This window comes from Hakea prostrata, chromosome 2 (assembly GCF_041222555.1).
Source record: "Hakea prostrata isolate BN-2017 chromosome 2, UWA_Hpros_2, whole genome shotgun sequence".
Taxonomy (NCBI): domain Eukaryota; kingdom Viridiplantae; phylum Streptophyta; class Magnoliopsida; order Proteales; family Proteaceae; genus Hakea; species Hakea prostrata.
In genome coordinates, this window is record NC_142601.1 from 71,604,749 (window position 1) to 71,629,884 (window position 25,136).

Consider the following 25,136-nt stretch of genomic DNA (forward strand, 5'->3'; position numbering starts at 1 on the left):
TTATCCTATAAGGCATTACATTCTGAATTCCTGATTCTTTCCAGGAATAAATCCTTCAATTACCCCTCCATAATAACTGATCCTACATAATAACCGATCCTATAAATAAAAATTTTGAGATTTTTTCAAGACCTCTTTCAACATCTTTACCCATAAGGTTTAACTGCTACGTAATAGTCATCTGGAAACTACAATTTCAGAAAAATACAAGTCACTACCATTATATTATGCCAAATCATACCTTTTACCATACACATCATATCCTTTCCTGGTCTAAATATGTGTGGGCCCCACAAAATATGTGGGTATATTATTTAATATAATAAAATAATTTAGAGGTGGGACCTCAAATGAATCTTATAAGGGCCCACATAATATGTGTGACAAAAAAGCATTAGTGTTTCCCTAACGGGAAGGTTATTTGGCTTTCATTCTTCCCCCCCCCCCCCCAATATTGCATCCTGGGTCCGCCCCTGACAAGCTGTATTATCTTCACGGTTGCTCATGCATGCAGAAAACAGGGAAAAGTTCTGGTGAAAATTTGTATTAAACCTGCAGCAGGAAGACCTAGGGCTCCTGAAACCCATCCGGTAGATCCACTGTGACAATTTTCTCTCCCATAAAAGGAAGCAGAAGGAACCTTTCCTCCCATGGGAAGACTTCATTAGGAATTTTTTAATAAGACAAATTACAAACACTCAAAACTTTAACTCATGAACATAATTCATAAACACAAAAATACTGTTGGGAGAAGTCTAGGTTAGCGTTAAATACTAGAATGTATCAAATAATTGTTTCACTTTTTCCTCAAGGTGGAAGGTAAGGGAACTGCCTGTTGAGATCATTGTAGTCTTTCCACGTGATCTCACATGACAACAAATCTATCCATTCAATGAAAATCTCCAGAGAACCGTGAGGTGATTGACACAAATCCACCAATCCTTCAACTGTGACTATGAACCACCCTAAAGAAAACAACCTAACTAAAGAAATTCCTACAATAACAAATCAACCTAACTCAACAATAAAACCAATAGCTACAATTCAGATCTTAATATAAATTCTTTGGCAAACTACATTTAGATGTTACAGATAAAACAAGACACAATCGATTATGAACAAACGACTTAATCTATTTCAAAAAGATAGATTTAATATCATATATATATATATATATATATATAAGAAACCACAACATATCACAGAAGTCCATCTTACCTACACCTTTTCAACACAAAATCAGTTACATATATTACCACATAACCTTTCAAATGTAATGAAACTTGTATCGTCTGCAGGTTATTCCTGGTTTCAGCATTTCACTTCTCAAAATTCACGTAAATTCTTTTCTTTTAATCAACTGGATGACCTATAAAGGTATGTCAAACTTGTCGGTAAAATATGTATTCAAATTTAACTGAAAATTTGTTTTGACTTTTATGTGTTTATATATTTCTTTTGCGATTATTCTATGCATTGCATGTCTGGTTATATTTCTTGACAATAGTTGTACCCTCTTCACTCAAATCTTTTTCGTCTATTTTTTTCAGTTAACTGTTTCATCCTGTTATTTTGATGACACATAGACCATTTTTACTTGATAGCTGCTTTTGTTCATCAACTGTATTGTTACTCCACAATACATTTTCCCTTTCTGGAACTTTTTCCCTTTGTGCTTTGGTCCAATCCCATTAACTCATAATCCTATACGCAATGAATTTCTTGATTATCCTTTTTTTAATACCGTATTGAACTTACTACTACAATGCTAATTGTATTATTCCACTTGATTTTCATTCAATATTTATGAAATTAATGTTAGTTTCTTATAATTTGCAACTACAACTCAAATAAGAGGATATACATTACAACCCACCAAACACCAACATTAGTTAGACCCTTAACCAATCAAAACCACCATTATCTATTGTGACACACTTCAAAAACCAAATTTAGAACTCAAATAACAGGATAATAACATAAAGAGCAGAAAATAACTAAAATTGAAGATTACAACTAATCTAGCTATATCACCTTTTAGGTTTTTGTTCAACTTTAAAATATATTGTTCAACTATACCATAGAACCATAATCATAATTCAAATGTGTAGCAAAGATGACGAAAAAATCATGCATCAACGACTTAGCAGCTTATGAAGAAGATGTAGAGATACAACTAATGTTACAGCAAAAATAAATCACAACATACCAGAACAATTGAGGATCAAGAAGAATATTGAAGATGGTATTCATGGATTCGGAGTTCAATGCAAACAACAACAAAAAAAAAAATAATAAATAAATAAATAAAACGATTGAAATAAAAATGAACCGTATAAAATTATTTAATACAATTCATTGTTGATGTAGGGGACAACAATTCAAGATGTGATGTTCAACCAAACAATAAAAAAATATGAAGAAATGCTGCAACAGAAAAAGACATACATCATCACAAAACCAATGATAAAAAAAAAATCAATGCCAACTTTAGTAACATTCACAAGGAGTTGGAATTGACATTCACCAGAGACTCAACAATAGAAGAAGCGGTGGACGAAATCAATCCAAATATATTCCACCACAACTTCACAGGTCTTGATGCAGTAGAAGCAGAATACGAAAAGAAAAATCTCATAATTGATAAGGACTCATAACAATAAATCATAATTTGGATTTTATTATTACTTTAATATTATATATTAGAAATTGACATTTTGATTCAAACAGATGTGATTGCAATGATAACAAAAATGCAAAGGCTTATCAAGCTCGATGAATGGCGAGTTAAAAGAGATTTGCATATATGTAGCAAAGAGTAAGGTTATAATTATAAAACTAAAAACAAAAACTCATATGATTATTCTTTTATGAAATTGTTAACAGGTTGGACCACATGACAATAACATTGTGGGGGGAAACTATGCAACAGTTGAGGGAGAAAAACTCAAAAAAACAAAGTTTGAGAAAACATTGATTGCATTAATGTCAGTCAAAATATCAATATATCAATGTAATATCATTACTTGTCAACATACTACAAAAAAATACACTAGCATCATAAATTGTGCTAATGAAATTTATTCCAACAACAGGGAAACTATCACTATTAACAACAAGAGCAACAACACTTGAGATCAACCTAGAAATACCAGAAACAGAAGAACTACTTAACTGGTATTCATTCTTACTGTAAATATTATCACCAAATTACAAACTTGTGAAAAACATAGAACTAAAATTGTTTTTATGTTATGATAGGTCTACAATAGAAACTAGAATGAAGAAAACTGACCCGTTAACTGCATTGTACTTCAAGTACAAAGATGCCGAACAAGTAACTTTAAAAGATTTGATGCAACAAGAGCAATATTCATTCAAGGTATAACACCTACAACTTTGTATTACTATATTATAATCATAAAATTATACAAATACCTAAATGTGAGAAGATTATTCATAACAAAAATTTCCTTCCTAGAAACAACACTACTATATCCGTGGAATAGTGTTGGGAATTGACATGGAGGAACCATGGTACAACGCATGCAACAAATGCAACAAAATGGTACAACTCCAGAAAGAAGAAGCCACATGTACCAAATGTGGAGACAATATAACATACTATAAAAGGTAATAATATCTTACCAAAATCTACAAATATTACTAATTTGATAATCATATTTGAATACCTAACAAACAATGTTCTTTATCCCACAGGTACATGCTTAAATTCCAAGTGTTAGATGCAATTGAAAAATTCAACATCACCATTTTTTACGAAGCTAAAATGCTATTGAAATGTGCTGCAACTGAATATACTACAGATTAAAAGAGGTAAAAAACCATAAATACCCGTTATTATTAATTCGTTATTGAATTCAATTATTATGATAAACTTATATACTAATAATTTATTGCAGAATCAAAAAAACCCTTCGTCAATTCATCTCAAAGATTTGCAACTTCTACTTCAAGATAAACAACTCAAATGAAAAAAGTAGATCAAGAAAAAGTATTGTTGCAGAAATACTCAAAGAAGCAAACCATGTTGACAATGAAGCAACAACAAATGTACCAGAGGAGAACCCAAGGGGAAAGAAGATTAAAATGAGGATTCATAAAAACTTGAATTAGTTTTCCAAAATATTGTTTCGAATATTATTTCCAGATTTCTATCTTTAAATATCTTATAATCTATTTAATGAATACTTTGTTAATATCATAATTACAGTTCAACATTCTTAGCCAATTCTTAATTCATATATTAAATAAAAAAATTAAAAAAAAAAACACCGTTAGGGGTTTACTCTAATAGAATGGAGTAATAGTAGCAGTAGACTATGATTTCATTCATTACTTAATCAGTCAAAGTCCCCATTGGACTTCTTCATAACCCAACCGACGCATCCCTAGTAAATATCAATTAATTGATGATGTTCCCAAAGTGCAGCTCCAACCCTATATGGTTATCTAACTTGATATCTGACATCTATTACTGTTGCTGCTTATATTAATGATGATAGTGACTAATTGACATTGCTCCAATAGCAAGACCAATTCCACAGGAATAACAGTATACCATGTAACATTCTCCTCATTTCACACACTTCCCAAACTTTATAGCACCAAACTTGTTTCCACGATGTTGACCAACGTTATAAATTTCCAACCCACTGACTGGGTGTTTACTTTCTCTTATCAAATCATTGTTATCCCTTCCACAACCAGGGTTCCTGTTGTCTTGAAAGGATGGAATACGCTGAAAGCAAAATAATTGATTTCACAATCCAACGTGCATAAGGACCAACTTTGTTCTCACTCTAAAATAGATGGGTTACCTTTATACCTACAAATACTTTTTATTCAATTTAGGAAAATACTTACCCACATGAACCTAACATTTTAACCTACCATCAGTAATTTAGCATTGCACTAACAAACCTATATCAGAAGCAAGTGCCTACAACAATCCAACACCATCCATGCTCCATCATAAATTTAATTAACATTGAAATAGCTGCAGGAAAGGTAAAGTCGGAATCCAATAGCAACATCTCGCAAGTGCAACCACCAAAACATATTCTTTGCAACTTCAACAACCCCCCCCCCCCCCCAAAAAAAAAATAAAAAATAAAAAACCAAAAAACCAAATCAGCCAAGGTAATTACCAGTATAAAACTTTAGGTGAACCTAATTATGAATGCAAAATTTGGGGTTGGGGTAGATGTACGGTGCAGGATGTAGGGACAGGACGGGAGGTGAACAAGGTTCGAAACTTCCAATCATGAATTGAATCAGATTAAAAATCAGCCTCAACAGGTTCAAAGATCAGGAGTCTAAGTTATTTTACAGTGAAAAACTGATTAGGAACCACCAATTAATGGGTCAAAATCAAGTCGATTTATAAATGAAGTAAGCATACCCAACCTGAACTAGACTTAGGATTCAGGAAACAATGATTACAACCAATGTCATCCGATTCAATATGAATCAGCAAATCCACTGATCCAATTCCAAACTTTATAACGTTGTCGAGAAAGGCAGGGACTAATTCCAGGTCTCAGCATATACAATAACTAATCTAACAAGCTCCGTAAAAGGGGAAAAAACACATACAAGTAATGCATGAATAAGCTATATGTTACTATGTATGCTCTGAAATAGAGGAATTCACACAAAAAAAAAATGCAATAATTGTTGCACAAAAAACAAGTAAAAAAATATATACAACTAAATATGAAAAAACACAATGACAGCAAATTCAAAGCCTGAAAATGTAGATAGCAGCAGCAGTAGCACAACATATACACAACCTAGGCTTGGACCTAATATCAAGTCTAGGTTAGGTCCTTTGGGGATGACGCCTAAAGCTTAGTGGGGACCAAAGGGTTAGGAGAGATCTAGGTTCCTGTGTGGGGTTTCTTGAAAAAGTCGATCTCAAGAAAAAATGCAGGATTTTGTTTATAGGGGATGGGGCTACTTCTGGGATCAATGAGGAGACAGTGAGGGGGATCGTTGGGTTTAATCATAAGGTAAACCAATGGCTGGTTTATTATCTGGTCATGAAAGTGAGTTTATTGTGTTGGTGGGAGGATCTTGGGTAATCAAGAAATAGCAAAAAGGGGACAGGAAAGGGGAGGAACGAGTTGGATCTGCAGGCTTGCCTCCCTTTAGATGTGATCCTCAGTGCATTAGTTTGAAGAATGAAGGTTCATCACACACAATACTGATTCCACAGTCAGTTCAGGGGCTACCCCTTAAACTCGAACTCCAATTGAGCAACTTTGACTTTAAAAAGCATGCAATCTGGATTTAATCAGCAGGCTATAAGGCTATACACATGCCTGGATCTATGATTTACACAAGTGACATAGCCTTGGATTTAGGATTCAACCAAAGGTCCAAATTTGCAGAATTTAAATAAAACCAGAACCAAATACAAATGAATTCGATGTTCAAAGGAGTGACCATTTAAGGGTTTTGATGCTCAGTTAGGGAACTGGCCTTGGGGTAGTGATGTGCAGGCCCTAGGTCTGGACAGATGTAGGTTTCAAATGATTTCAAGGTTTCCTAAATTCTAGACTTAGTTGAGTAGAAATAGGAGTCCATGGTCAAAGGGGCTACACGGGTGTTGTAGGGCTGTAACTTGGATCAGATGGAATCCTAACAGTGGAAGGGTTCCTCCGGGTTTGAATCAATTCTGCTGGTTAGATTGGCATAGTAGATATAAGTTTGAATTTGCCCAAGGGATCTAAAATTCAAAAAAAGGGCTCATTCTCAGATTTATTCCTGTAATGCCACTGGGAATTGGAGGTGAGCTAGCTGTAGTAATGGAGGGGGTTACATGGTTAAAACTTGAGAGTGATCTAATGGCTTGATGGGGCCAAGTGGAAAACTCTCAAACAACTTGCATATATTTGAAAAATCAATTTTGAGTAAAGTTCCAGGTTTAATGGAGTATACCTGAATCTTAGAATAGGACGTAAGAAGAAAGGTCCCCTACGTGGGGAGTGTGGGGGATGGAGATTCCCTACGGGGTTCCTGAACATGGTTACGTGAAACTGAATAAATTAGTGAGAAAAAACCACGATTCCTACAACAGTAACGCGGCAGCTAACTAAGCTGGGATGTCGACTACAAATACGACGGATAATTTCCCCGCCGGCAAAACGCCAGGCTCAACAGGGAATCGATCTCCCACCATCTCTGGTTCCTCATAACAAAACAGAAGAAACCAGCACCAACCCGCACAAAACAAAACCACGCTAACACCAAGAGGAGAAAGAACATCACAATTATAGGCAAGATTTGAAGTCCTTCACCCCAAATAAAACAGGGTATGTTGTTGATGATTGAGGGATCTGCACCACACACCAGAACTATTGTTGTAATCACAATACTCCTTTAGAGCTGAAACGTACATGAAGTACTTTCTTTAAGGTATTTAGACACCCCAAATTGTGCAATACGGGTTCTAAAAGTGTCTTCACCCCAAGATCAGTCAGCTCAAACCTTTAAGGTTGCACCCCAGAAAGGTTTACTCAAGGTATAATCAGGTTATGTTCACTGCTTAACAGAATAACAGGGAGAGAGAGAGAGAGAGAAAGAGGAGGAGGAATTTTGTGTGTCAAGAATGAGCACGAAATTGAGTTTATATAGAGCCCCAAAGGCTGTGGGTGAAAGGGTAAGGCTGTGAGGGTACCTTTCAGCTCAACTCTCTTCAGCAAGGTACCTCCAGCTGACCTCCCTACAAGAGAGTGCCACTCAAATGGCATCTCCACGTATTCACCCAGTAGTGGGCTTTCCAGAATAGGGCCCATGACAAACTGGGCCTTCCGGATCAAGCCCACGACCCAAGTCCCAAGTCCCAAGTCCCAAGTCCCAAGTCCCAAGTCCCAAGTCCATATAGATATATATATATATATATATATATTATATATATATATATCTATCTATATATATATAATCATGGCAGGGTCACTATAGGGTATCAAGTAAATTAATAATACTTGGGCTCTTACTATATAAAAACCATATAATCAGATCCTCTCCACCCGATGTGGGACTAAATAAAACCATGGATAAAAGACACAATTAAAATAAATAAAATATTTATATAAAGTTTTAAACATATTTACAACAATCCCCCACAATGGTTAAAACTTCAAATACAAAGGCTGAAGACTCAAGCAGCAGTGAACACATTAGACACAATAGGACACTTCGTTGTAGATGTCTTTCGGACTTGAATCTACACTAGATCTGATAAAGCACGCTATAGAGTACCGGTGAAGTTTGACTTCTTGAACCTATCCTCTTCAGTGTAGCTGGCTACTTCACCATTCATATCCAATTGGTCGACCTTCTTAACAACCCCTTTATAAAGAAAAATAGACATTTTTATCGGCCTTGTCTCGAATCTTGGTCTCACGAGATATTTAAGGAACTTTACCTGTGTAATATTTCCAACTGAAGGCGGCCTCACCCTCTATATCTGTTTAGGTCAGCATTAGGTGTGCACCACATTCGACACACCCCCACATTTCGTGAGCTATGCTTGATTAAGAGTCAGTTACTCATCCTATCAACAATATGGTGGTACTACTTTACTATAATTATTCAGAATGGGTATAGTAGTACAAACAGGTCATCTAGTGACTTCGTTGCTTACCCTTTGAACCTAATTCAGGATTTAACCTCTTCACATAGGTTGGGTGTCCGTCACATGACCTATGTCACAAGTCTTGATCCCATTCCCATAAGTGCTTCATTAAAAGCTCTTGTAGGCATAGCTTTAGTGAACATATCAGCTAAATTCTCCTGCGATTTCACGTAATCAATTGCAATTGTTCCTTCATCAATATATTGCCTTACAAGATTATGTCGAAGACATATGTGTCTTCTTTTGCCATTATATACCCGATTCTTGGCTCTTCCTATAGGCTGCGCATCACGGTGCAGCGATATAGGTGGCATTGGTTTGGGCCATAGAGGTATATCTGCAATCATGTTTCTAAGCCATTCAGCTTCACTTCCAGCCTTTTCCAAAGCTACAAATTATGCTTCCATTGTAGAAGATGTTCCACATGATTGCTTAACTGACTTCCATGAGATTGCTCCTCCACCTAGCATAAACACATATCCACTTGTAGCTAGTGTTTCTCTTGAATCTGAGATCCAATTAGCATCACAGTGTCCATCCAAGATAGAGGGATTTCCACTATAGTGAAGTCCATAATGCATAGTACCCTTAAGATACCGAAGTAATCGTTCAATTCCAAGCCAATGCTCTTTACTAGGATTATGAGTATCTTTGGCTCAATTTTCCAACTGTTAGAGCAATATCGGCCTAGTACATTTCATCGGATATGTTCTAGATCCAATAATTTGTGAGTATCTCTTCTGATTTACTGGTTCTCCAATATTTTTCTGAAAATTACTTTCCATAGTTAAAGGAGTTTTGAACAAACCAGAATCATAAAAACCAAACTTCTTAAGCATATTTTCCACATAATGAGCTTGAGAGAGTATAATTTCTCTTTCTTTTCTGATGATTCTAATTCCCAGAATTACATCAGCAGTGCCCAAATCTTTGGTGTCAAATAAAGACACTAGCAGTTTCTTAGTTTGATTAACTATTTCTAGGCTTGTTCCCATGATCAACATGTCATCTACATAAAGTAGAATAAAAACACCCTTCCCTTGATGAAACTTACTATATAAGCACCTTTCAGAATCATTGACACTAAAACCCTTTGAAATGAGAGCAGTATCAAATTTCTCATGCCATTGCTTGGGTGCTTGTTTTAACCCATACAATGACTTGACTAATTTACAAACCTTATTAGGTTGACCAAGAGATACATAACCTTTTGGTTGTCTTATGTAGATCTCTTCCTCCAATTCCCCATTTAGGAATGCTGTCTTTACATCCATTTGGTGTATCACCAAATTGTAGATAGATGCAATAGCCATGAGAACTCTCACTGTAGTTATTCTTGCTACAGGTGCAAAGGTGTCAAAGTAATCTATGTCTTTCTTTTGCCTAAAACCTTTGACTACAAGTCTGGCTTTAAACTTATCTAAGGAACCATTAGGTTTCAATTTCTTTCGAAATATCCACTTGGTTTCTAACACCTTTGAACCTTGAGGAAGATTTACCAATTCCCAAGTGTGATTAGCTATGATGGAATCTAGCTCACTCTTTATAGCTTCCTTCCAAAAGACAGCATCCGGAGAAGTAACTGCTTCACTATAAGTGAGAGGGTCATTGTCTATAAGATAGACTATCCACTCATCAGATGAAAATTTAGCTTTCCTTTGTCTTTTGCTTTTCCGTATAGGATTCTCATTTCCACTTGGAGTCAATATTATCTCTTTTCCACTATCTTGTGTCAATTCATGAGATAAATCAGTTGTTGTAGCCAAATCATTTCCATGATTCATAATACTACTTCCAAGACTCACTGTCAAGTCTATTAAATTTAAAAGGAAATATTCTTTCAAAGAATTCAGCATCCCTTGTCTCAATTATTGAATTTTCCTCACAAATTTCTTCAATGGTTCTTATAACCATGCAACGGTATGCAGAACTATGTACTGCATATCCTAAAAACACACAGTCAATGGTTTTAGGACCAACTTTTCGCTTCTTAGGTTCTGGAATGGCCACTTTGACCAAACAACCCCATGTTCTCAAGTGTTTTACACTTGGTTTCCTTAAATACCATTTTTCATATGGTATCATTCCAGTTTTCCTGTGGGGAATTCTGTTTAAAACATAACATGAAGTTAATATTGCATCCCCCCACAAGTCAAGTGGTAAGCCAGAACTTATTAACATTGCATTCATCATCTCTTTTAATGAACGATTTTTCCTTTCTGCTATCCCATTAGATTCTGGTTGATATGGGGCAGTGGTTTCATGAATAATGCCATTCTCTTCAAAGAATTTACTAAGGCTGAAATATTCTGACCCTCTGTCAGTCCTTAGCCTTTTTATCTTTCTTCCAAGTTGATTCTCCACTTCTGCTTTATAAGACAGAAAGGCATTGCAGGCTTCATTCTTAGATTTCAGTAGATATATCATAGTATATCTAGAACAGTCATCTATAAAGGTGATAACATACTTATTACCACCTCTTGATTCTTGTGATTTGAAATCACATAAATCACTATGCACTAGTTCTAGCAAATTCGTTTTCCTATCCACTGACTTATGAGGTTTCTTTGTAAATTTAGCCTCAACACAAATTTGACATTTAGTCAGTGGTGGTTTAACACTATGTATAATGCCCAACTTACATAATTGAGATATATAAGGTGCACTACTGTGACCTAGTCTACCATGCCATAAATCAAAAGAATAAAAAACATAAGCAGAATCAGAAGTATTTATTAATTCAGTAATACTCAATACAAAGAGACCATCATTTAGATAACCTTTTCCAATAAATACATCATTTTTCAAGAGAACTGCTTTGTCTGCTTCAAAGGACAGTTTGAACCCAGCTTTATTCAGGAGCGGACCAGAGATCAGATTTCGCCTTATATCTGGTACATAGAGAACATTCTCCAACCTCAGAATTTTTCCAGAGGTCAGCTTCAGGGTGATTTGTCCTTTTCCGATTACATTGGCTGGTTGAGAATTTCCCATGAAGATCTTGTCAGCAGCATCAGAGTACTTGGAGAAGAAGCTCCTATCTCCACAAATGTGCCTGGTAGCACCTGTATCTATCACCCAGGATGTTGACTTTTCAACTACAAAAGCCTCTGTTATCATTGCAGTGTAGATCTCAGAATCAATCAGATTAGCCCTTGCTTTCTCTGATCCTCCTTTCTTCTTTACCCTGCAATCCTTAATGAAATGCCCAGGTTTGCCACACTTGAAGCATGCTCTCTTCTTCTTTTTGAAGGTAGAATCTTGATTGGGTTTCAGAGACTTATTAAATTTGTTTTTCTGTTCAGTCTCTACCAAGTTGGCCTTAGGCTTATTGGAACTACTAGATTCGTTCCTAAGTCGGTTCCTCTCTTCTATTCGATCCGAACCACAACTTTGTCAAAGGCCCAGTCCTTCCTCTTCTATTTCATTGAGACCTTAAAGGCACTCCAAGAGGAAGGAAGCTTATGTATCAAGGCACTGGTCACAAAGGCATCTGGTAGAATGATATTCTCTTTTGCCAGATTCCCCACCAACACTTGATACTTGTTTACTTGGTCAGAGATGCTAATCCCATCGACCATCGTAAACTCCAGAAAGGTTTCAACCACAAACCTTAAGTTACCGGCATCCTCAAGAGTATACTTCTTGACTAATACCTCCCAGATTTCATAAGCAAATTCAAAAGAGCTATACACATTGTATAACTCATTTGACAACGCATTTAGAATGCGATTCTTACATTTGAAATCTGCAGTGAACCATTCGATCCTTTTCTGATCGAATGTAGGATCACTTGACTTATCAGGTTGGGGTTCACTCAGCACAAATGCTATCCCAGCTTCCATAAGTGCAAAATATAGCATTTGCTTCCAACGTTTAAAGTTCTCACCTTTGAACTGCTCGATTTTATCAAAAACTGACTTTCCGGTTGGTGGTTGTGAAGCTTGCAAAGATGGAAGAGGAGTGTTGTTCTCAATGACTTTCTCATGTGACTTTCTCATGTGACTTTCTCATGTGTACTTACGTTTGCAGAGTCCTTCATGTTGGTCTCTTTTCCAACAGTTGTGTTGACTCACATGAGTTTATATAGAGCCCCAAAGGCTGTGGGTGAAAGGGTAAGGCTGTGAGGGTACCTTTCAGCTCAACTCTCTTCAGCAAGGTACCTCCAGCTGACCTCCCTACAGGAGAGTGCCACTCAAATGGCATCTCCACGTATTCACCCAGTAGTGGGCTTTCCAGAATAGGGCCCATGACAAACTGGGCCTTCCGGATCAAGCCCACGGCCCAAGTCCCAAGTCCCAAGTCATATATATATATATATATATATATATATATATATATATATATATATATATATATATATCTAGATAATCATGGCGAAGGTCACTATAGGGTATCAAGTAAATTAATAATCACGGGCTCTTACTATATAAAAACCATATAATCAGATCCTCTCTACCCGATGTGGGACTAAATAAAACCATGGATAAAAGACACAATTAAATTAAATAAAATATTTATATAAAGTTTTAAACATATTTACAATAGGGTAAAACAAAGAGGTGAAAACCGCCCCTTACATTGAACCATAACCTGCAAATTCTTAATGAAAAAAAAAAAAGGTTCAAACACACATGCTTCAATCAATCCATCACTTATAGGTCAACATAACCTTTGCATGCAATAGCCACCAACACTCGCCGATTTCAGCAAACATCTTCTTCAAGCGCCTACGACAGAAACCAGGCACATCCACTCCAATAGGGGAGCTGAATCTCCGAAAACAACCACCATGGCAGTAGAAATTATAGTGGTCTTCCACTCACCTTCCACTGAAACCTAACCATGGAGACCCCATCACCGATTCGACATATCAGCAGACAGCATTTTTCCCACCTACCCAGCACACTGTACCATAAAATCATACCTCAAAAACAAAGAATGGAAGAATAACTCAAGGTTAAGCCATGCAAGCAACACATATCCAAAATAAAGAAACCCTCTACAAACCCTAATATTCGCACCTTCTCCCAAACACTCTTTGATTTTTTTCCCCAGGGATGTTCCAATTGTGCAAATGCTCATCTCCTCCATTTTATAATTTTAGTTTTTTCAGTTTTACATTATTTTCATAAAGAAACTTGGGTTTCGCACAACGATAATAAATGATAACTTTTAATGGGTCCTGCATTCGAATCTTTGGAAACTTTAAACCCTTCAAATTGATAGATTTTTATTGGCTGATGCCAACAACTAATGGTCGCAATTATGCCACCCGTCTAGAAACCAATAGAACGATGATGAGTAATTAGATAGTGATATACAAAGTCCTTCATATTTTAAAAAATCACAAACTAAAACATTGTTTTTACCCAATCTTAAACCACCCAGATTTGCAAAACAAAGCCACAAAATGAACCACCCGTTTTTAGTAATGAAAGTAACGAAGGAAAGAATTTGAAGAAACGTGACTTGCTGCAACTCAACTCCTTTGCCACCACCCCAAATACATAAAAACAACCCATCGTTAAACACTCAACGCTTATATCAATTATTATATAAACGACTACACACAGACACATCAAGTGCTTACAGAGTTACAACATATACACCCCTACCACATGCAGACTCAAAAACACAAACACACACACAGACTTCAAAAACGCACACACATAAACATACAATAACATAAAAGAACACCTAAATTCAGGTAATTTTCACGCAAATTCCATTCAATATGAAAATGGATAATGATACACCCCACTTTCAAATTAATTATAATTAAATTTACATGTCCTTATTTCATAATAACACATGTTTAGCGTCATGACTTCTTTTAAAAGTGCAATATAACAACAACGGGTATCAGCTTCATCAACAACTCAACGCCAACATAATCCTTACGACCAATCTTTTACTTATTGTTTATCTCCCATATTAAATAGATATTTCTTTCTCTCTACTAATCATTTTTTACCATACTCAATTTCTAAATTTTGAAATTATGTTGTCTACTTTACATTACACATTATTAATATGTTGGATTGAATAAATATTCATTTTATTCATCATCATTTTGAAGCATGTTAAACTTAGATTATTTCATCTTCAGTACACATATATTATCATGACTTTCATCATCATTACATGTTATTATACAGTTTATTGAAAAAAATTATTATTTATTAAACCATTATAACCGTGTCGACACTATAATCAATCATATCATAATGCAAAATCTTTTACATAGTACAAAATCTAAAGTAACATAAATGCATAATGAAATATACAAAATCTTCATAAATAATTACGTTCTAATTATGTTGTCCACTATTTGAAGATGTCATCTATAGGAAAAAAAACTTTTTTTTTTTTTTTTTTTTTTTTTTTTTTTTTTTTTTTTTTTTTTTTTTTTTTATTTTTACCTTCCCCTTTTTTTTTTTTTTGTGAGCGAGTTTCCGCCTCTCTCTACTTCTTTTGATATCTTTGGATATCTGGTATCATTTTCTGCACTCTAATTTTATTGTTTATTCATTTCTTGTTTTGAACCTTGTTTATAATATTAAACCTTGATTATTTCCTGTTTATGATTATATTATTGTATATGTAGGAGGATTATTTCCTCGATACTTGATCTTCGGGGTTGTGGATCACACTCTCGGGTATGCTAGTTAGGGTACCGGCTAGGAGGATGTGACACTATAAGTATGTCTATAAAGGGCATAACTGTGTTGTAATTTCATTGGCATATAACACTCAAGAATATTTGATGGATGAAATAAAACAATATCGAGATGCAAGGTGGGCATCAGCACAAGAAGCAATGTAGAGAATCTTTGAATACAATTTAAATGAGATGTTCCTTTATGTCATAAAACCTTCACTTGCATCTACCAAACAAACAACTCATTTGGTATTGGAAGAATAGAGATCTAACAAATGTGATTCATTCTAATAATACCACAAGAACAATGTTGACTAAATATTTCAGAATGAACACATCATGTGAAGATGCCAAGAATTATTTATACAAAGAATTCTCAGAGAAATTTGTGTGGAACAATCAAGGAAAATGATGGACAAGAAGAAAAATAAGGAGGCAATTTGACGAATCAACTTAGCAAACCCAACTAAAGGAGAACGATTCTATTTGAGACTATTACTAAATAACATCAAATGAACAACATCATTTGAGAATCTTATGTATATAAATGGAGAACAATGCAACACTTTTCAAGAAGCAGCAAGAAGGATATTCAAAAGTGAGAACGCAATCTCTGAATGCTTAAGAGATGGGGCATTATTCAACATGCCAATAATGCTCTAAATATTTTTTGCAATAATATTAGTCTTTTGTGAACCAACAGATGTTCAAAAGCTATGGGAAGAACATTCTGAAGACTTATCTGAAGACTTCACAAAAACAAATGCATGCATAAGAGAAAAAACTAATGAAACATTATAAAGTGTTTATAACTTCTTACAGTCAATGGGCCATAGCATAGACTAATATGACCTACGAGAGCCTGATGGACAAATGAATGAAACAGCTGTAAATCATCTTAAGGAAATTTAAGATGAATATGCAATCCAAATACCGAATGAAGATTATGAAGCACCATCTATAATGAATGCAAAACAAAAAAGGCATATGACAAGATTCTAGAAGCAATTAAAGCCAACACAGGTGCCACATTCTTCATTGATGGACCAGGAGTAACCGGGAAAACATTTCTATACAAGGCAATACTAGCAAAAATAAGAACAGAAAATCAAATTGCAATTGCAACACAGGCATTTGAAGTTGCCGCTTCAATATTGCTAGGAGGGAGAACAGCTCATTCAAGATTCAAAACTCCAATTTTTTATTTTTTTTTGGTAAAAAAAAAGGCCTTATTAAGCTGAGGGATGGGGATATTAATATGCCTCAGTGAAAGTCAAACCCACGACCTTTTCACTAAAAGGTGTTGATTTCAACCACTAGAACAGCTCCACATTGGCTCAAAATTCCAATTAACATTGAAGATTCAAGTATCTGCAATTTCTCCAAACAAAGTGTCACAGCTGAATTGATTTGAAGAGCAAAATTAATTATATGGGATGAAGCACCAATGGCCAAAAGGCAAGCAATTAAGGTAGTTGACAGGACATTCCAAAATATAATAGGTAAAACACCATTCGAAGGTAAAGTTTTCATCTTTGGGGGAGACTTCAAACAAGTATTACCTATTGTACCTCGGGGAACAAGAACCCAAACAATGGAATCTAGTTTGGTGAAATCATACTTATGGCCAACCATGAAAAAATATAGCTCACAACAAATATGAGGGCCATCAATGATCCATCATTTAGTGCATACTTATTAAGAGTTGGAAATGGAGAAGAACTCACAGAAGATGATGATATGATAAAAATACCAGAGGAAATGTTTATTGGAATTGAAAACGAAAAGACAGGAAAAGAACAATTAATCAATGAAATTTTTCCAGAACAACAACATGTTCATTCAACAGAGGAGATCACAGATTAGAGCAATTTTAGCAACAAATAATGAAATAGTTGACAATATAAATGAGATAATGATTGATTCATTCCCAGGAGCACGTCTTACATACTATAGCTATGATTCAATAACAGATGATGTAGACACAAAATACCCCGAGGAATTTCTCAGCTCTTTGGCACCAAATGGATTATCACCTCGTCAATTGATATTAAAAAAAAAAAAGCCCTGTGATGCTCCTAAGAAGCTTAAATCCTACACAAGGAGAATGCAATGGAACAAGATTGGTTTGTCGACAATTTCAAAAGAATGTCATTCTAGCTAAAATTGCAGTTGGTCAGTTTAGAGGACATTTGGTTCCAATACCAATAATACCATTATGCCCAGCAGAGAATGAAGGATATCATTTTCATCTAAAAAGAGAGCAGTTTTCAATTCGGCTAAGCTTTGCAATGACGATTAACAAGTCACAGGGTCAAATAATACCAAAAGTCGGTATCTATCTTCTAGAACCAGCATTCTCACATGGACAATTATACGTTGCATTATCAAGTGGAATCTCATTGTCAACTACAAAAGTATGGATAAAAAATACTAAGAAACCAACCAAAATTCAAGAATACACAAAGAAAGTGGTCTAAGAAGTTTTCATTCAAAGGTAATACAAACACTTCAATTTACATACAGTACTACAAATATACTTAAATTTACTCATGCCATTCATCAAAATATTCTTTAAATGATAACAAACCAATCAACATCGGCTAATTGAAAAGAAGAAACATAATACTACAAATAAGGTAACTAACTTAAATACATCGATTTCACTACCTTCAAATAAACATATATCTCTCATCGTTTACATACATACTCACTTACATCAAAACTTCATTGCAGAAAATGGAGGACACACAACGTGAATCCTATGAATGAACAAAGAAAAATTACAATCATTTGTAAATATATTTTCTAATTTGTCTAATTTATAAAGATACAATCAAATCTTTTTTATTGTCTAATTTGTTTAAAATCTAAAGGTAAGAGAGAATTTTTACCTAGAATAGCTGATGACAATGGATATGGTTGGGAATTTGCAAAATCTCTTCTTGCAGTAGGTGATGAAATCTTTGTTGGTACATGGGTACCTTTATGTTAAATAACCCTCCTTCCATAATTGTTGTTATGCATTTCCCGAGGTTTTTTAGCCCTTTGCAAATTTTTTACCCCCTGCAAGGTTCCCTATCCTTATGCAGGCACAGAACATTTTCGAGATCAGTCTAAGACGTCGGAAGTTTGATGAATCACGCTAGTAAGATTCTCTACTTAACATTTATCATTCAACATTCACCCTTAAAATGTTTGATATATATCATCATTGCCTCATGTGTTATAGAATTTGGCATTTCAAATCACCAGATGGTTCTCTGATGGAGATTAAGAAAGTTTACCCATTGGATGCAGTTTTTGATAGCACTAAAGATGTTCCTTAAAACGTAAAATGATGATTGATTTTATACTTACAATGCTAAATATTTGAAATGAATTTTTTTGGTGTTTTAAGGTGGTGTCATGTGTTATTGTGCAAGTAAAAGCAAATAAGCGATACTCAGGATCTTCTAAATGGACTGTACAGGTAAGTTACCTCATTTTCCTTCTAATGCAGAGCAAAACTTATGGCAGACATTTGAGAACCATTCATTTGCTACCTACAAGAGTCTTGTGTTATCTCCTTAATAAAAGTCTTATCTGTTCTACAACTTTGTGCTTATTAATGTAAGCTCAACAGTCTATTCGTCTATGTGTATTGACTTATATTAATCAGCTCTAGATGGAAAACAATATGAATTTATCCATTGAAAAGCATAGAAAGTTTCTGTTCAAAAGCATGTTACCGCATTTCAGAAAGAGGGATTTGTAGCAATCATGACTTGTACGAATCGTTTGCAACACGTTGTCATCCTGCTTTCAATTCTTTAGACCCATCCTACTGCTCATAGACTACATTTCTCTCAAACCAAGCTGCAGAAACTCAGGTGCCTTACAAACACAAAATATATCATACTTGCCACGCACGAAATAGTTTCAATCTTGACTAGCCTTTACTGCATGTGATATCTTTTACTAGCTCTATGTGTCATGATGAGCTTTGTTGTCTACATAGTTAAAATCATAGTTCCCCTGTATAAAACACTTTTAATCTTTACTATAACAAATTCATCTCATAGTCATTACAAAAATTTCACAGGAACTTGTCGACTCACTGAGACAGGATTTTGGTAGTATTGACATCCTTATGCACTCACTTGCGAATGAACCTAAGGTACTCCTCCTCATTTCTGTTGTATTTCTATTTCTCAATCAAAGTTTGGTATCTAAGGAGTAAACATCTTATGTGTAGCTGAGTAAACCCCTGCTGGAGACCTCCAGGAAAGGATATCTTGTTGCTATCTTTGCATCGACTTACTCATTTGTTTCTTTGCTCATCCACCCACTCCCTCTCTCTCTCTCTCTCTCTCTCTCTCTCTCTCTCTCTCTCTCTCTTTGTCACAGCCACACAGATACACCCTCTCTATGGTTCCTTTCGTATCAAGTACTATTTTGCAATAGTAAATTTTTATGCTATAACTCATTATTTTGTGCAACTATCCAGGTGCTGCCTCAATTTCTCTCACATACATTGCTTCTGAAAGGATCATTCCTAGGTATGTTATCAGGCATTATTTACTTGTCTTCATGTCTTTTTATGTGGAAGAGTCCTCTTAGCGTTAGATGTTTTATGATCCAAATAATATTGTGTATAGGTATGTTGCAGGCATGAGTTCAACAAAAGCTGCACTGGAGAGTGATACTAAGGTAAGTTTCTGGCTTCTCACTGACCAGATGATTGCATCAATTTACGGCTGCTACATACGGGTTGCTGATATATTTTGACTTCATACAGGTGCTTGCTTTTCTAGGTCGAAGAAAACAAAAAAAAAAAAAATAGACTCAATAGTATTACTGCTATGGAATACAATAATCCCAAATCAGAAATATCCTATGTTCTTTCCCTTGTGCTTTGACATTGTACTTTCTCAGGGACTTAGGGTATTTCAGGCTGTTCGTTGTCACTAACTACCATCGAACAACTTTTACCCCTTGCCTAACTACCATCCTTCTTACAATCACGCAATTATACAATAGAAGGCTCTCTACTGCATGCTTAAATACCATGATGGTTCATTCACAGGTAAAGCAATTGTATACTATACTTGTGAATTCAATACTTGCTTCTGCCCACCCCCCACACTTAGGAAAGAGAAAAAAGGTCATAGCATTTAATCTTCGTTTGTGCTTTGCTCCTAAAGGTCCAGTATAGGTTTAATGAACAATTTATCGTATGTGTGATTTGTTTCTTTCGCCTTGTTATATCACTGCCATTAGGTACACTTGGAAGGGTTTAATTGACAAGATGATTGAATATTCATATGCCAATGCTCCCGTATAGAACAAACTCTCTGCAAGTGAGAATTTTACCATCCCCTCTGAAATTTTATTTATGTTTGCTCACTTACACTCTCTAAATGGTTTGTTAAATAAATTCCGGGCAGATGAAGTTGGGAACACTGCTGCTTCATTGTACCACCATCTCATCGACCATCACTGGTGAAGTTGTGTACATCAACAACGGTTTCAATGCAATGGGAGTACAGATTGATAGTCCAATATTTGGTGATTTAGGACAAAAAACGCATATCAAATCGATTTAACAACCATAAAGAAAAGATTTACCAGAATGACCAGTCTCAGAGGTAAAACCCCACGTGCATTTGTACGTGCATCCTTACTAGTGAATGATGCATGTAATCTAAATGGGAAGATTGTAGTGGACACCAAAAAGGTCTCTACCATTTTAAAAATCTATACTCTCCTTACCTTATATTATCGACTAGCCACTATATCCAAGAAGGTCTCTACAATTGGTACTCACAAACACTCTAGCCAACCAAAAGAAGATTTCGATACAGATTACAATTGCTGCAAAACCCTAGTTAACATTTTATATAATCTAAAAGTAAAACACCTATCTTCGTGTAAATCCAAACAATATAACTCACAGTATCTAGAAGATCACAACTACAAGAGTCCTAAAACACTAATGAACAAGGCTCTATCTCTATATAAGGAAGCCATGTACACAACTCTTTATAATAGTGACAACATCTGAAACTCTCCCATGGACATAGGTTGAATTCAACTGACCACGTAAATTCTCTAGTCTTCTCCCTCTCTTTCTCTCTCCTCACGTCTCTCTCCTTCTCTCCCACAGTTTCTAGCAGGTTTGTTTTCTAAAATTAATTTACTAACAAGTTTTTCATTTGCCTGAATCAATCTACAATTAGGTGATGTGGTGAGCTGTCCATTTAATTGAAAAAGTAGAAAAAAGATGGACTCTTTGGGATACATTTCCGTGTATCAATTTGTTGCAAGGAATAATATGTAAAAAGATTTACTCTTTGGGATACATTTGCATGTATTAATTTGTTGGAATGTATACAATATGTAATCTTGTACAGATTAGAAGATTTTACAGTTATAAACCTCCGCCTTTCTTCACCCAAAAGAAGAGAAAACCATGCATTCATCTGTCTTGAACTCAAATTAAGGAAGATTTATTTTACTTAATTTAAAACATATTAATGGATAAAAGAAATAAGAAACCCACCAATCCCAACGAGAGTTAGTAAATACGTGTATTAATTGCCAAATTAATACACAGCCGAATGTATAGTAAAAAAAAAAAAAAAAATTCCCCTACATTAATCTTATACTTAATGTTGTACCCGACTTCTAAATGTAGCCGTATTAAAATAAACAAATTGAGGGTATAATAGTAAACATAAATTTTTTGATGAAAACTAAGACCTTATTGTTTCTCCATTTTCTCACTCCCAAATCCTAAGTATCGATCTATTCTCAAATTTTTCAATATCATTCTCATCAATCTTTTATTTTGACATAGAAAACTTATTTTTCACTCCATAGTTTAATCTGGAAGTAAACAAACTATTTTTCATTTTTATCCATAAATGAATTCTTATATTCATTTCTTTTAAATAGGCAAATAGAGAATGGAAAGTAATACTAAAAAAACACTTAAATTTTTGAGCAAATTGCACAGGCACCCCAAAATGGAGGCCTTAAAGCATTGACACCCCCACTTTATGTTTAAAAAGCACAGAAACCCAAAAATTGGATTTTTGTTGGATATATTTGTCAAATTTGTCACTGAAAACCTTTCAAACACTGTTTATCATCGAAATATTTTTTAAATAAATAGTGATTTAACTATTTTCAGTGATAAATTTGACAAATATATCTAACAAAAATCCAATTTTGGGGTCTTTGTGCTTTTTAAACATAAAGTGGGGGTGTCAGTGCTTTAAGGCCTCCATTTTGGGGTGCCAGTGCAATTTGCTCTAATTTTTTTAGTGTCCATAGACTGCAAAAAATGTGATTGGAAAGTAGGGTCGAAGCCAAGATTCAACAAAGGAGGACTACAATAACCATTATATCAGTTGTTTTTCCCTTTAAAATTTTTTTTCCAATAAAGAGGGAGGAGGAGAGGAGGGACCTTGCTTCAGTCTTGCGCATTTAATGCTCAGGACTGTGAAGCAAACCACTCTCGGCTACCTAATCGAAATCTCAACCGAAATTTCAAATCCAACGATTTGAAATTTTGCTTGAAAGTCCTGCGCATTAAATGCGTAGGATTGATGCAATTTCCGGGGAGGAGGGGGAATAAATGCTGATATTTCAAACTTAAAAAAGAACCATATGACCAAAAAATATTTATTAAAATAGATAGTTGTACACCATGAACCATCCCAAGTCTTTGATCCCAGGGGAATACATTTAACAAGCAACAAAAGTTAACCTTTTTTTTTTTTTTTTAAATATAATTATTATAAGCCAAAGAGAATTATTATTGGTTATTCCAAACGGCAAACAAAAGACCTTTCTTTCAAAAAAAACACAAAAGGGCAACAGAATAACATCCTTGGTATGAGAAAAGAAACATTTAATTTGGCGAAGGCTATTTACCAAGCTTTGACCTTATGATATGTTCCTTCTCTCCAATGGCCGAGGTATAACCCATCAGTTCTCATCCGGTAAAAAAAGTCTCGGGGATGCACTCCGGGCTGTATATAAGCATCATAGACCTTGTAGTTGTTACGCACTATGGCCTTTCCGTCGGGGGACCAGGCGAAGTTGCACCAAAAGAGGGTGGTCCCCCATGCATTTTCATTGAAAGCAAACGTGTATGTTTCTCCCATAAGAACTTTTTTCTGACCAAGATCATTGTTTTTGGATTTGCAGTGGAGGAAAACGTCTGTTAGAGGCATATCATTGATGATGTATACATGAAGTTCACCATGTACAGTCGATGGCCATGCAGCCAAGCCTAATGCCATGACAAGGAGGATGAGAAGCAGGTGGGTGTTCTTCATGTTCTTGGAGCTCTTCCTCATGGTTATTGAATTGGAAATGGTGAATGATACACAACAATCTTTGATTATCTAAGCTTCTTATATACCACTACCTATTTCCCTGTTGTGACAACCATAACTGTATCTCCTAATTATGGGATTAATAGGCTGTTGATACACTAGAGTGGAGATTGAAAGCTCTAATATTGGACAAGCTAAGTTGTCGTGTGAGTTTGGATTTTCTATTCGTCAAGTTAGAGGCATGTGTTTTGCTTAAATTTTTCACCTCACAATAGGGGTGGGTGAGACCCATTGTGGGTCCCACCTATAGCTAATTCATTTTATTTTGCATTTAGAGGTGGGCTCAACCTTTATTGTATGCTGAAAAAGTGTGAGGGGAGCACAGACCTCCACCCTGACAGGTAGAGGATCCAGCTTGTTTGTTTGTTTTGTTTTGTTTTGTTTTGTTTTGTTTTGTTTTGTTTTGTTTTGTTTTTTTTTTTTTTTTTTTTTTTTTTTTTTTTTTTTTTTTTTTTTTTGTTTTTTTTTGTTTTTTTTTTATTTTTTTGTTTTTCTTAATTTGGTTTCATGCCTTTCTCTTTCCCATTTTAGGTTGATGAAACCCTTTCTCTATGAATTCTATTGTTTATTCTATAAATTTGATGGAATAGAGAATTACTTTTTTCATTTGTAGGCTCGATATATCTGTGTGTGGTTGTGTCAAATAGCAATGCATGCCTATTCAATGAATATGAATTACAAGATACTTCCTCTGTCCATCCATAATTTGAAGAAATACAAAAATGTGTGTAAAGGATAACGAACAAAGTTCCATTCAATCTTTATTTTCCCAGACATATTATCAAGATCTCACTGAAACTCATCAAAGATGCTCAATGCTAACATGCAATACATCATTTTGTTTAACCTTTGTTACTTTTCTTGAATTAGTCATATTGTAACTCTTGTAATACAAATACCGTTGACAAATCTAGTCTAGTTCACATAAAACTCAAAGTCAATACAGTTTTTTTCTCTTTCCATGTGTAAAACAAAATCAACATAAAACTTTGCAGGTTGAAATATTGGAAAGGTAGTGGAACTATAAGAGGCACTACCTACAAAGTTTTGTAGAGAGAGAGAGAGAGAGAGAACAGTCACTCTTGGCAGTCAGGTTCAAGAGACTATATTAATTTAACACGGCTAACTTGTAGTTTCCAGCCCCTGTGGATTTTCCCTCTAGGTTCATGTAAATTTCTCTTCTTCTGGGTGTCATGTGTAGTTGTGTTAGTTTATTTATTTTTTTGGGTGGGGGTGTTTAGTTTTGAGTGTCTTCAATTAAGAAGGGAAATAAGAGAGCGGCAAGGCTAGGATTGACAGTTTTGCATGAAAATCATTAGGATAAAGTTATATAAAATAACTGTCTTTTTGGACTCTTTGTGAAAGCATTTGGCACCATGTTCGTCCTGATGCGGTGACACTTGTCTATTTAATGAAA

General features: G+C 35.0%; 1 protein-coding gene and 1 pseudogene across 1 annotated transcript; one reads left to right on the forward strand and one right to left on the reverse strand.

The window, feature by feature from the left end:
* The first annotated feature begins 13,038 nt into the window (after window positions 1–13,038).
* On the forward strand, window positions 13,039–20,230 carry LOC149026249 (enoyl-[acyl-carrier-protein] reductase [NADH], chloroplastic-like; annotated as a pseudogene).
* Window positions 20,231–23,248: 3,018 nt separating this feature from the next.
* On the reverse strand, window positions 23,249–23,680 carry LOC149026250 (S-protein homolog 21-like). Its single transcript, XM_089143636.1, has one exon. It carries the CDS (start codon window positions 23,678–23,680, stop codon window positions 23,249–23,251), a length of 432 nt encoding a protein of 143 aa, XP_088999762.1.
* Window positions 23,681–25,136: the final 1,456 nt, after the last annotated feature.